The 14,454-nt window shown below is 41.9% G+C and overlaps 1 protein-coding gene across 51 annotated transcripts in view; it reads right to left on the reverse strand.

Annotated features, from left to right (window-relative positions):
* Nucleotides 1-695: 695 nt before the first annotated feature.
* Adgrl2 (adhesion G protein-coupled receptor L2) overlaps nt 696-14,454 on the reverse strand; it is a 173,511-nt gene continuing 159,752 nt past the window's right edge. For 6 of the 51 annotated variants that reach the window (XM_030252944.1, XM_006502424.4, XM_006502436.4 and 3 more), the window contains 9 exons: nt 13,587-13,678; nt 12,651-12,695; nt 12,322-12,348; nt 11,475-11,643; nt 8,806-8,934; nt 8,065-8,161; nt 6,390-6,518; nt 5,561-5,578; nt 965-3,038 (listed from right to left, as the gene is read on the reverse strand). In XM_030252944.1, coding sequence (XP_030108804.1) covers nt 2,284-3,038; nt 5,561-5,578; nt 6,390-6,518; nt 8,065-8,161; nt 8,806-8,934; nt 11,475-11,643; nt 12,322-12,348; nt 12,651-12,695; nt 13,587-13,678 — 1,461 coding nt within the window. In that variant the 3' untranslated portion in view covers nt 965-2,283. Of the gene's footprint in view, nt 3,039-3,757; nt 3,797-5,526; nt 5,579-6,082; nt 6,165-6,389; nt 6,519-8,064; nt 8,162-8,805; nt 8,935-11,474; nt 11,644-12,321; nt 12,349-12,650; nt 12,696-13,586; nt 13,679-14,454 lie in introns of all 51 variants that reach the window. The other 45 variants (XM_006502440.4, XM_030252945.1, XM_006502439.4 and 42 more) reach the window with 38 other exon arrangements.

The following is a 14,454-nucleotide window of genomic DNA, read 5'->3' on the forward strand; positions in this document are numbered from 1 at the left end:
GTAAATCCTGGACCCTGAGCTTCTGATGGCAGTTTCCACTTGGATATTGATGGTATGCGACCTTATGGCTTATCTTCAAACATTTCTAGGGTCTACTGTGCCCTCCATGGGCTACGTGAATACAAGTTTGGAAATGATTCTCTTGCAGCTCCAGAGATGGCTCAGAAGTTCAGCTGCTCTTCCAGAGGACTCAGTCAATTCCCAGTACCCACATGGTAGCTCACAGCTGTCTGTAACTACAGTTTCGGGGGACCTGGTAATCGTTTCTGGCCTCTGAGTGTAGTAGGGATGTATGTGGTACAGACACACATACAGACAAAATACTTACACACATATCCTAAAATAAATATTTCTAGAGAAAAAGGTACCCTTTTAAAACTCCGTAGGCACATCCCACTGCGTCCATGTAAAGTGATGTCTCACTGAGAAGCACCTGAGGAGACCAAACTTGGGAAGTCACGGGTAGAGATGATAACATTACAGACCAGAAAGATCTGGCCATGGAAGGTCAATTGTAAGGTTTGCATTTGGAGCAAGAGCTTTCCATCATTACAGACCTCGCCACTCTGAGCAGTCAATTTTTAACAATTCATAAGTTGGGAGCATATGTTTTAGGAATCTATCCTTTGCACAATACTCAGAACTCTATTGAAGGGAGAAAAAAAATCAGGTGTATTTTTCTGTTCAAATTCAGTGTTAGAATTATAATCCTTCATTTATTTTACAAAATTTTACTTCCCACTACAACTCATTTTACAGATTTTGTCTCTGTATGAGAGATAATTAGGATACAAATCTATTCTTCTCACTGCAAAGGATAAGCAGGCCAACTTATACTTATGCTTGCATTCTTATACGTAACTATGGTTACAGTCTGAGGGTTCCTAAGCAGAGGGGGAGATGGGATTGGAAAGGACCACCTTGGTCGAGTCTATTGCTTAACATACATAAAAGTGCACGTTACTACTTGAAAAAATTCACATTTATTTACTGTCAAACCGTGTTAAACTTTACACTGGATATTAGTAATAGGCTCGTTATTAACAGCTTTACACAAAGAGCTTGAAAGAAGAGCAGAGCTTTGCTGAAACAATTTACATGTCATTAGAACTTTACCATAAAATAAATTAATTACTAAATATAGCCAGAAGGAATATGGAAGAGTAATATTTCTGTTTTATTTTATTTTTATTTTATTTTTTAAAAAAGAATAGGCACCTTTTGTTCACTAGAAAGTCTGTGAGAAGTGCCCGGTGACCCCTTCGCCCTCTGTTCCAGAATAAACAGAGGGGTGACTCAAGACCTCCAGATTTCCCCACATTTGTGCAAGGCATGGCAGGACTTCAAAAAGTTTTCTCCCCATAAAACACACTCTTTTGGCAATAAGAAATTTAAATGTAAGAAAGGGGACTAAGTGGCCGCAGCAGACGCCGTCTACAGTGGGAAATCAACAACGATGGGCAGAGGTCACCATGATGGGTGGAAGAAGAAACTTTGCCTATTTTGTGCAACCAAGAGCTCGACACAATATTTTCTCCAAACTCTTTTAAAATTATTTTAATGATATTTTTAGTTGGACACAAATGTATTTATTTTACCCTAGCAATAGAACAAAATATAATTTCTTTAGCCATTTTTTTTTTCATGAGAATAGTTCATTGTACAGTTGAGAAGACATGAAATAAGGCCTGTGGCTTGATTGCTACTGGTTCGACATGGTTTCAGTTGTTGCCGTAATGTAAAAGGTTTGCAGGGAAGTGCAAACGGGTGCAGAATCTCTCTCCTGCTTTTCCAAGTCTTGTCAGGAAAAGTAAGATACAGTCAATTTGTCCCACAGGATCTTGAAGCCTACGTCTTGTATATAATACAATGCAGGCCTACAGAAAAACAAAACAAAACAAAAACAAAAACCGGTAGGGCCCTATTTACAGACTCAGTTCACCAACTGCCGCAAGGAACATGGCCGGGAGGGAGGGTCTCTTGTTTGTTTTACAATCTCTCTACACAGCAGCAGAAACGTAAAATACCTGGTTGGCATTTCTTTTTTCTTTGTAACAAATAATTCAATTTAGTATACTCTGTGTATATACAAAGTTTTTGCATGTTTTATAAAAATTCACAGGACTGTGAGGTTCAGTCTGATCCGTTTTACTACAAGTGGAGAACCATGGGCCAACAGAGCCGAGTCTTCTGGCCGAGTTGGAGGGAGCTGCAGGGCCCCACTGGCAGCGTCTCTATCAATTAATACTTGCATGTGGCCCTAGGAATTCCTTAGCCGTACTATTAAAGACTTGTCACCAGCTGCATCTGTCCTTCCCGGACGTCCCCCTCAGGGATGCACCCTTCTTTGTTAATGGGGATGATGTAACCATCGCTATTGCCCCTGCTGATCTGGTAGCACATGTGGAGATGGCGGCCAGCTCCAAGGTTGGGCATACTTTTATAGTAAATGTCCTCGTTCTCACTCCTCCTGGAGGGAGACAGGTCCTCTGCCATGTCTGGGCTGCTCTCCGGGTAGGGAGAGTCTCTTAGGTTGGGCATGCTCGTGTACAGAGAGTCTCTGTTGGGGGACTGGAGGTGGTCGTCGGCCTCGGCCGTCAGCTGGGAGACGTAGCTGTCTGTTGCCTCCGGCTTCACTTTTTTCTGGGGTTGGTACAGAAGCGAGTGAGTCCGCTGGGGGATGAGCGGCGCCTCCAGCTCTTTGTGGCGGAACTCCAGCCCTGGGTTGTCACCATGCATCAAAGATGAGGCGTCAGCCACAATCGCGTCATCTTCACTGCTGCTGCCGCCAATCACCGGTTTAACCGGGAGCTTGAGCTCCAAGTTGTGGGTTTTGTTGCCGCCCCGGAGGTTGTTGTGCACTAACTCTGAAATGATCATTTTCTCAAACGCGGTGTCGTTCAGACTTAGTCCACAGTCCACGACCTGCACGCCGTCGTGGTAGTCCGCCTTGCGCAGGGAATAGCTGTTGTTGAAGTTACCATTTAGCGGTAGAGTATCCATGGCACTTGTGTCCCGGGCATTGTTCAGTGAATGTCCTGCAACAGAAAAGGGCGGGGTTACCGTTACTGCCTCTGCGCCTTCCTCAAGAAACTTCACTTTTCCTATACAAAATGTTTTAATGTCGTTCAGGACAAAGTTGAATTTGAAACCTAGCACGCCAATGGTGCACGGCTTTCCCGCATTCCCAACGGTAAACAGTTGCAACCCTTAGATAACAGGAAGAAGTGTTATAAAAACGACACTGTTTTCCAGGGAGGGAAAATGGCAGACAGTATATTACTTTATCAATTTGGGGGGACACAGTAGTTCATCAATCAGGTTTTAGTCCAATTTTTGACACGTTTACAAACAAGACTTCGCTCCATGCCCTTGCATAGTTAATGCAAAGCAATTTTGTAAGTGACGTTTACGTTTTAAAGTACAAGACCATGGCTCATAAAATAAAATCAACAGAATTTGTCCTAAACAACACTAAATTAAAAAAGGAACAAGCCACATAACAGAAACCAAAAAAGGCAAACGTACAACAGAAGCCCACAGGACTGGCAAGCAATTTTTAAACAACGTTCTAACATTTCCTTTTGTCTGGAGATGAAGTTAAACAAAAAAAGGAAATGGGAAAAAAATGGACAGATACAAGGAATTCATGTGGAACAGAGTCAGGCATCTTTCATACTGACAGGACCAGGGTCCACAAGCACCATCCAACAACAAGACAGACAGCAGGTGGGGTGACTCACTCTGGACAACTCACATTATGTCTGTCTGCTCAGGCTATCTGGCCTAAGAGTAGCTGATATATAAAAGAAAGTAAAATGATTTATTGTAACATGATGAAGAATTTCTAAGCTTCAGCAACTTAGTCAGAGCAAGGGTTCAACAAATTAGATTCCCAGCAAAAGCAGCCTTGACTTTTCATTGAGGACTTCTCGTTATTTTGAGTTGTGTTTGCTACTTAATGGTATGTTCAATAGCAATGGCCTTGGGCTTTGAAAGGTCAAAGTTGGCCCGCAGCCCTGCAGACTGCATCAGTCACAGTGACAGTACCCAATGATCCAGCAGAGACTACAGTGCAAGACTGGGCCAGAGACACCGTAGGTATGGAGGGCAATGCAGAAATGTTAGAGGGTTCCTAAGTATGGGTCACAGAAATTAAACCAAGAAGCGATATTAACTATGGAATGGGAGAAGGTGTCAGCCTTGGCTAATAGGTTTTTTAAAAATTATTATTATTTTTAAAAGAATGAGAGATTGGATACATCTGCTTGTGATATGAAGAGAGATTCAGGAGGGAAGGATCGATGGCCACATGCGGTATTTGAATAGGAGTTGTATTTTCAACAGACACAGAGACATGTAAACTAAGACGTCACAGTGATAGTCGAGCAAATGGGAAAAAGTGAGAGAGGAAATTAAATGGTGTACACGATGGGGGAATTAGGTTCTTCAACCTCAAAGCCCTAAAGGGGGGGAACAAAAAGCGTCTGTCTACAGAGAGGTCTGAAAAGAAAAATTAAAAATAAATAAATAAATACATAAGCAAATCAACGGAGTGGCATGAGGCTACGGAATGAGGCTGGCCACTGTGAGGCTGCTGCATTGTATGCAAGGCTTGGAGAGGGTCGGGAAAACTCATTCTCAGAGGAGGAGGAGGAGGAGGGCTCTCTTCAGTGCTCACTCCACTCTTAAAGCTGCAGTTATCTTAGAAAACAACGCCCTTCAAAAAACCACGTCTGTGGATGGTCCGGGCTTCACGACCAATACTGATCGACGGCCGAGCCAGCATTAGCCCCCGTGGGAACAGTGGGCGGGGGCTCGCCTGTCACTCACTGTTTTATAAAGACTTGTTCTCTACCTTTGGAAAAGCCGTCCTTTCCGTTTACAGCACGGTTACGCTGCGGAATGACGCTGCGGTTGTTATCTACTCGGGTTGGGTCCCTCAAGCAAGTGCGCATGCACGCTCCCGTTTAAGGCTACGGTTAGAACACTCTGAGCACTCTCTGGTTGCCACACGGCTAAGATTTCGGCATTCGTCTCCCCTGCGAGGAGGGTCAATCGTTTTGCTTTCTCCTTTCTATCATGGCTCCCAAAGTGTGAAAGAATAGACGCTGGGTATAACTCAAAAGGCGTTTTCTATGATAGACTGCAGATTTAAGACTTCTCTGGTTTGAAAGAGGCATCTCTTTCTGCCCATGTTCAGGTAATTCACTTGTAGACTTTGCATAGCCTGTAGCAAGATTACTGTGGGAATGCAGAAATGATAAGTCAATTATTAAGCGTTTTGGCTGACAGTACTTCAGGCTTTCTAGAGCAAATTATTTCAGCATTACACAGACTTCAGTGTGGACAGCGTCTGCTACAGACCTCTAGGATACTGAAAGCCAGCACACAGATGCACTGTTGGAATTTGGTAACTTTTTTTTTTTGGTTGCAAATTGTGAACCACTTGCCCGCTGAGTCTACTTCATGACTGCTAGGTACGTTTTAATTGTGCCCGTTAAAAATCATGCTGAAAAAATTTACATTTGATAGGCAAAGTTAAGTTTGACTCCCATACTTGTCTCTCTGTAGGTTGCTAGAGGAGAGCGTGAGGAAAGTGAGGGAAAAAGAAAAATGAAAAGAGAAGCTGCGGTTACGTTACCCAGGAATCGCAAGGAGAACAACAGACAAACCGGAAACAAAAGGCTCTGTTTAATTGCACTTGTTACTCACAAGCATTATAAGCTAGGTTTCACCATATGTTAAAATTGACCAAGATCTTAAAATTACCCGTCAGTAGGTTTTTAATAAGCTAGCAAACAAATACAGTAACCAGGACCGGTGAGTGAAACCTCCACCCTCCCCCTCTTCAAAGCACGGGATGCAGACTGACTGAATATCCTGAAACCACCCGAAGTTCCTTACAAAACAGGAAAACTACATAAAGCTGCACTATACTATAGTTTGATTCTACTGATAATGCCGGGTGTAGCTCTCCACACCCGGACATCCAAATTATCTTCAGCTAGCTCATTCCAGAAGCAAAATTTGTCAGCAAGGTTTAGAGTCAACTGAACAATATATTATATAGATAGGATACCTCTAAATGATATAAATCTTGAAGATGGGCTCTCGGACCATGTGATGTCAGTCCTGTAGTAATATATTAAGATTTATGTCACCTGTGTCAAAAACATGGACAGTTACTGCAAACCTATCCCGCTGGGCCTCTGACTATAATATAGTGCAGTTTTACATGCCTGGCGTGGGCGACACCTTCCTTCTTAATTTGAGAAAGTAAAGAGGTAAAGAATAATAAATGTATAGCAGTGAGTTATTTTAGAAATAGGCTCAGAGCTCTGTTCAGCAGCACAGAAAGACAGTTTTAGTTGTAAGTGTAAGCACACCTGGCGAGTTAAACGCAGGAGCTGAAGGGGCATTGCATACAACTGTTTCAGCGAGCAGGGTGTTATAGGGGTTGTTAGTGCCGTGGGGCCGGAGAAGAGGGTTTGTTAGTAGGTAATTGCCAGTCATCCCTAAAGCAAAGAAACAGAGAAAGAGTCCATCAGTGCTTGTTTCAGGGTTACGCTAGCAGTACTTTCACCTCATTCATCGGGCAGTGGGCAGGGCTGGCAACGGCAAGTCTGCCGCCGGAATTTTCCTGACTCTATTTGAACTACTAATTTGGAGGAGAGAGGGGAGAGGGAAGTGAAATTCCGGTAATTCGCAGGTGCTTTCTAAGTCTCCCAAGCAAACATCTGCTGAGAATGACATTTACTGATTTATACAAAATCACTCTTAAACAAAAATGCCAATTAAATGCATGGAGATCAACATTAGACTTCATGATGCTACTGCTTAATATTAAAACCCTAACCACCAAGGCCCAGCAGAGGGAACCTCAGACGTTCAGACTTACAGGTGTGGGACCGTCCCTCATGAAAACATCTGTGTTAATACTGACTTGCACACAAGCAGGGGGGAGAGCAGCTTCCACAGACATGTCAGAAGGACGGCAAACTGCAAAAGGCTGCACTCATTAAAGGCAAAAGCACACATGCTGGTGGGGGGCGGGGGAGGGAGGGACACAAGAATTATTAGACCGGGACAAGCATGTTTGTTCTGTACTCTCTTGTGCCAGGTTTCAGAAGCGAGTCTAAAACTTTCCTAGGTGACAATCATGTCCACAGATTTATGGTAACCCTGGGCAAAGGTGCTTCGGAGACTGCACTCACTGAAACCGTAAGCCAGACACCTTCGTGCCACTAACGTAATTTGAGTAAAACGAGGTCAAAATTAGGCTGGTATGGATGTCATACAGGTACCCTTTCCACACACAGCTGAACCTCGGCCATGGCAGTTCTATCTATCACAGAGCACTAAATCAAAACTTAAAATAATGCCAATTCTCCATCCTTGACTAAAATGGCGTAAATTCTATTTGGAAGAACCCGTGGTTTTCATATTCGTGCCTTAATCTTGCTAAGCTCCTCCATTGTTGACCTTTACCCTTTAGGAACTAAAATGGTTCATATTACACATCTAAGTTGATTATACTCAATCCATGGAACTCTATGGGGGAACCTGGTTTCTGTACTTCCATGCATATTAACTTACTCCAAGTGGTTTGCCACTTAATATTTACTCTAGAAATATAAAATAAAGGATCTTTGCCAGAACTCTGTAAATTTTCCATGTGAATCGGCACCATTTTACATAAATAATGGCTACTTTACTTCTAGTAGACCCTAAAGGAAGACCACTTGCCTAGATGACTTAGAAAGGACAGTGTGCGCTAATCAGAGAATCCTTTTGCTCTGTAACAAGGTACACTTTCAACAACTAATTTCTCCACCCATGTTCTGTTAATGTGGAGCTTTAAATGATATTTTCTACCGCTATCTTATGGAAATAATATAAATCTACACATATTTTGATGACTGATGTTTTAAGTTGACCCCCAAAGTTTAATAACTGGTGATCTAAGCCCACGGGTAAGAAGGGTGTGTTTCCTCTAGAGTTAGTCTAAGCTCGCACAAGCACAACCTTCACGCTGTCCCCTCGGTTCCCCCGTTAACTGACCTTGGTTAAGGGTAGAAGTGCTATTGATGTCACCTGAGATAAAAGACGATTCAGACTGCTTCCTCACGGTGTCATTCCACATCCTTCTTATACGGCTCTGGTAATACCAAACAGCAAGACAAGCACATTACCTTCACTTCCTGCGCGTCCCTCACGGACAACACATTGATCCACCCTGAATCATTAGTAGCAACTGGAGTTTGGGCCTTCAAAAATGAGGACAGCAATACTGCCCTGTTCCTCTTCCACAGGCTGTGTGATCTTTAATCTAATCACCTTGGTGGGTCTGTTTATTTACTTATTGTGACAGGGTTTATGGAGGCCGATCTGGCCTCAACTCACTCTGTAGCCATGGACGCTCATGAATTTTCTGCCTCCATCTCGCTAGGGCTGGGATTATGGGCCTGTATCACCACACCTAGCTTTCAGCTTCCTTTCTTACATGGTATTTTATGGCCTTCTTTAAAGTGGAGAATTATTCAATGACTTGTGATGTCTACTAAACACTGTCCCTAGATGACCTTGGAGCACAATGAAGTGGGTTCCTCAAAAAGGATGCTCGTACCTCAACACCCAGACTACATATTTAAGAAGACACTGAAATCAAGATCCTAAAAGAGGGCAGTCCTAACTATCTACATGAGGACAAGGAGGAAACAATTAGTGTGTCTAAACAGAACACCTCTCTGCGGGCTTTCTATAAATAAGGTTAATTAAAGACGCTGTCAAGCTCTCGGTTACCTGTGTGCCAGAGGAGTACCGAGCACTGGTGCGGGTGGTGGATGCCTTCACAGAGCTGTGCGGGCTCTCGGTCGGGAGGCCGCCACAGCAGTACCAGTGTCTGAAGCACTTGCCATACTCTTTTCGTACCTGGATTGAATAAGCACAAGACAGGGGATTGATGTGAGCGCGCTGGCTTCTCCGGCTCTGTCTCATTAAATGAGCAATGAAGACAACTGTGAGAGACTAAACTTCCAAGGAGAAGATAGGATGAACTCGACTCAGGTTCAATGCAAGGTGCTGAAATATTAGTCACCGAGGTAAGCTCTGTCCGTCCTGAAGACAGGCTGGTGGTAGCTTTAAGATCTCATCTAGAGGTTCTTTGCAGCCTGCTACTATTATGCAAATTCCTATTAAAAGTGATACAGCAAAGGTGTGCTCTATCTGAATAGTTGGTGACTATTATTTCAGCAAAATATTGATCCAAAAGACTTGTCATCATCAATGCTTGTCTGTACATAACCAATTCGGAAGTCCATCCCCGTCTTTTATGAGCTTAGCCTTCCTCAGGAGTCAATACCTGTCCTTCTAGATTGCACAGACATGGCGCGTTTGGCACTAGAAGAAAGCTAGTAAGTGGTACTTTCATACATTTGCCAATAGGAAGGATGTTTCCCTGGTTTTCTGCTATGTCTCTTTGGGATCTGTGGAACCTACACGCCTCTGCACTCCACTAGCACACAGCACATTCACCTGCAGCTTCCATTCGTAGCAACCCTGACGCTCGAGTAGACGATCAGACACAAACAGTGACTAACCTAGAAGGAAGTTTGGCTTAACACTCAAGCTGTGAGATCCAAGCCACAGGAGTTTCTCCTGTGGACAGCGAGGGGTTTAAAGGTGCGGAAGGAGCTGTGGGAAGGGGCTGATACGAGGGGGTATCGATATTCTGCTGGATTAACATTGTTTTGTACATTAGAGTTAGATTTTGAAATTAAGATAGACAAGGAAAAATTGAAGACAAAACAAAAATCTTTTCTAGTAGAATACAAAACATTTGAGGCCATGCCCTCCTCATATTTAATCTGCTACTTCCCTACAAAGGTCCAGACTGACACTCCTTCCAAAATTATAAAATTAATGCCACCAGATGACTCTCTAAGCCTAAGCACAATTGCATAGTCACCTTCTCAGTTCATGAAGTGATATGTATTAGGACAAACATAAGCAGCAGTATGCTTTCAACACATTCCCTGGGCTCTACTGTGCTCACTCATACAGGAAACAAAGCTTTGATTTTCTTTTTTTCAACTTAACCATGTTTATGTCATATTCTTAAGAATCTATCATGGCAACACCCACTAAAACACATGTAAGACCGTGTGGAACATGTTCATAAGAAGGGCAGGACACAGGATACTTTTAAAATGTAGTTATTAACATAAAAATACAGTGAACACTTCATGGCCAAGGATCACAAAGACGCTGGTAGAAGCGACCTCCTTCCTTAGACCGCCGAAGCTGGTGGCCATGGCCTTTAGGAAACGATCAATCTATGATGGAATGCTTTATGCAGAATGCTCATTTAGATAGTATGTCTTTACATTGAAAGACAGTGCTTACCAAGCACATCCCTGGACAACGTTTAAGATTTTCAAGCACACTGCTATTAAAACACAAGATACCTTAGGAAATTTCCCTGCACACGTAATAGCTATTAGTAGCTCTGAAAGGCTGTATAACCAAGACAATGGTAATCAAAATGGTATTTTATCCAACTAACACTCTCCGGTGTTGGTTTTGCCTAATGCCTATATTGCTGTGACTGTACATTATCTGTCAGTATTTCATGTTCCACCATCATTATCTCAAAATTACAGCTTATTCAAACACGATGGAAGTAACAACACTATCATCTTGTCAGGGCTGAAAACTTAATAGTTTTCACTTTCACAGTTCTCTTTCTCTGTTCAATTTAGTGACCAACTAGTAATAGCAGAATCAAAAGACTCCATCAGACATGCAGGCGGGGAAGGGCGATTCTGGTGAGAGGCGCAGCCTACACTTAACGGACAGCTAAGTGTTTCCTTGGTTCCGGCTACAGATTCAAGGTTTTCATCCTCAACTTTCATTTTCAAAATCATATTTGCTGACTCCACTTCCTGTGCATGAAATCAGGACAAGGTAATCAGAGGTGAAGCACTAAATGACGGTTGGTTTAGATCTTTCAAAATCTCTCAAAGACAACATCAATATTAATCTTTTGCATGTCTGGGTCTTTAAAAATTAATGCTATTTGTCCTTGGATTCATTTTCATTTTGGAGCGCTGCATTCTTGTTAGTGAGCTAAGACTAAAGTTAACCTTGTAGAGTGTGTGTGTGTGTGTGTGTGTGTGTGTGTGTGTGTGTGTAAGCCTTTACATATACACAGGTATTTCACCAACCCTTCCACCAAAGAAAGACTCATAACGTAAGTAGCTAGTTTGCTGCAGTTCCAAACAGAGATTCAAAAGATGACTGTTGCTATGCAACTCTGCGTGGACACTTACATTTCTAGACAGGTATTACAGACAATTGATGTATGAAGCTGTTTATGAACAAGCCAGCTTCAGGAGAAATCTTCTATAAACCCATTTTCAAGTCCAAGGCCAAGGGCACTGAGCCTCTCCCCAGAGTCACCCTTTACTTACTTTCTTTTGAAGAGCACAGTGGAAGATGAAAATGAAGAGTCCCTGGAAAGCATTAAAGGCGGTGAAGAGATACGCCATGACAACAGTCTCCTCGTTAACAAAAAGCAACCCAAAGGACCAGGTGAGGCCCAGGAGACACAGCAGGGCGAACGCGCCAAGTACCCAAGACCTGGAAAAAGAAAGTGGAGCGCTTTTATTTACACAGGTTCAATGAGGGGAGCCACGCTTACTTCTCATTTAGCAACGACTCAGTAGGAGAGGGTGACTTGCTCTACGTTCACCCAAATTCAACAGCTTTTGGCTTTAACCTTCCGCTGATTAAGAAAGAAGAGCATTTAGTACTGCAGCTTCCAGTGAGCACAGCAACAGCGGGTATGGCCTTTTCTCGCTCCAGAATGAACAGGTACCAAAACTATATTAAAATGCAAGGTGTAAAATATCCCCCGTGGCTTTATTGCCTTTCACGTGAATTTTAGTGGAAGAAAATCAGGAGTCCTTAATTAGTTTACTCCTGTATTTTTCTTCCTGTGGTGTACTCATATGATATCGGATAAAGTGACACACCCACAGAAAGGTTAAGTGGCAGATAATCACGGAGAGCCTAAACTTCAGACTCTAATAAACTAGTCGTAGATGAGCCTAGGAAGTTACGATGAGAGTATGAAAAGACCTAGCTGAAATGAGATTTTAAAACACACACACACACACTTCAAAATAAAACGTTAAAATAAAATATTCTGGCAGAGATTTCATCATGAATAGCTTAAGGCGAAAATAACTGCAGAAAACGGGGCGGAATGAGAAGGGTTTAAAGTCATTGCATTCCATGTCTAACTAATGATCTTACTTGATAAATGGCTTATTATCTTCATAGCTAGAAAGCATTATAAGCAGAAAAGAGAAACAAAATTATTAGACAGAATTAAAATAGAAAGTAATAAGAACTCATTTATATATTTTATAAATTAGTCAAAATTAAGGAAGTCAAAATGCAGAGGCAAGCAATTAAAAAAAAATAAAGGCACATTACAGTTTAAGGATACTACAGCAAATTAGATACTCCAAAATAACTACAAAAATCAAGAGAAATTCATGATACTGACGGATTTGCAAAAATAAATAAATAATAAATAAATCATGCCATAAGAAGTTCGTTAATGTAGGGTTCTGCCTTACCCAGGTAAGTCCGTATTATAGTAGCCATCACAAACACGGTAATTACTGGCATAGGTGAGAAGACAGAAAGAGGAGAGGGAAGAAAAGAGAGAGAAGCTACCGATTAGCTCTCTCTCTCACCATGCAACATGCAATGAAGCTGGCACTGACCTATTTAAAACATCTAATTAAAAAAATTACCCTTACTATAGATCTGCCATTTTTTTTTAACATTAAAAATAGTTATTTTCACAATCTTGGCATATCCAACTTTAATATCTCCTTGAATCCCACATCCAGAGTCACATTTTAAAAATAAGTCTGAAAATGCTTCCATAGCTGATTTAATGAATCAACAGCTATCAATTTTGGGTTAATTAGATAGCATTTTCACAAATAGAATATTGCAGATTTTATTCAACATTGAGATAAAGTAAACACTGCTTAATTAGCATGAAAACAACAGATAATCTTCGAGATAACTATAGTAATAGAGTAAATTCTCTTAGGAAAACAGGATTAGGAGGAGAAACTGCTCAGAATTCTTAAATCAAAAAGTCATTTAACAAAACAAACTTAATATAATCATGTCAGCCATGCAAACAGGACCATCGCTTGGAATCGCATTTTAAATTCAGATAAAATCACTACTGTGACATGAAATTTCCACGAAGCCACAGAAACAATCTCTCCGCTCTAGATCACATCAGAAATGATCTACTTCTGGGCCGGTGCCCGCAATGTGGTCACCGGGAAACTGAACCTTCATCAGTAAAATTTTACTCAGCATCCCTTCTATAGGTGCTAGAAGGCAGAAATGCCTGGGTTCTATAGGTGCTAGAAGGCAGAAATGCCTGGGTTCTATAGGTGCTAGAAGGCAGAAATGCCTGGGTTCTCTGCGGAGAATATCTTTTACTGAGCTCCTCAAGTAAAACAGCTCAAATACAAAGTACTTACTTAATGTTTTCCAACCTGCTAGAATCTGGTTTCAGAGTGTTTGAATGTTTCACCATTTTGCACAGCGTGATCACCAGGAAAATAATATTTAGCTGTTTGAATGGAGAAGGGAACACGCATTAGATCACTATGGACAGCGAGAAGAATTCATTTTGCAAATGTCGTTAATGAGTTCGCCCAGTTCAGTCCCCGCAGCATATGGACGCTGTACAGCGAGTCAGTTTCATTTATGTGTACAGTGATAGATTCAGGCTGTGAGGAAAACACCCTGCCTATTAAGAGTGAGCTAACAGATCATCTGACAGGGAACCACGAGCCCATTAAGTCCGTATCATGTGGTAATGATTAAATTAATTAAAAAACCTGGATTACTTTCTCTAGGTAAATGTAGTCCAAGGCCTAAAAGCCACCTCATAGAGACCCTGAAGAGAATTCTAAGAAGTAATTTGCATTATGTACCTCCAGTGGAGAAACTGCTGAGTTCTAGAGACCTGGCTGCTAAGCTACTTCTTGATGTTGACCAACTAAACACATGGAATGAGACTTGGATGATCCATGCACTAAGGCGACCGAGAGGAACCAATTACACACAGCCCACGAAACAGTTAACATTAATGAGAAGGTAACGTTTTTATTGTCTGCATACTTCCCACCTAATGTTAAAAGGCTTTTGTCTTTTCTTCTCATGTTTACACTGCATGAAACTTAGTTGTTTCCAACAGAGTAAGTCCTACTAAGTGTTCAGCTGAATGAACACTTGAAGGGACAATCAAATGCAAACTGTGAGAGATGGAATTTGATCCAGAGGCCTGGACTCCCTACAGGTTTGACTGAGGAGAGGTAAAGGCTGGAAAAAGGCTGCAGCTTC

Source organism: Mus musculus, chromosome 3 (genome assembly GCF_000001635.26).
Source record: "Mus musculus strain C57BL/6J chromosome 3, GRCm38.p6 C57BL/6J".
Taxonomy (NCBI): domain Eukaryota; kingdom Metazoa; phylum Chordata; class Mammalia; order Rodentia; family Muridae; genus Mus; species Mus musculus.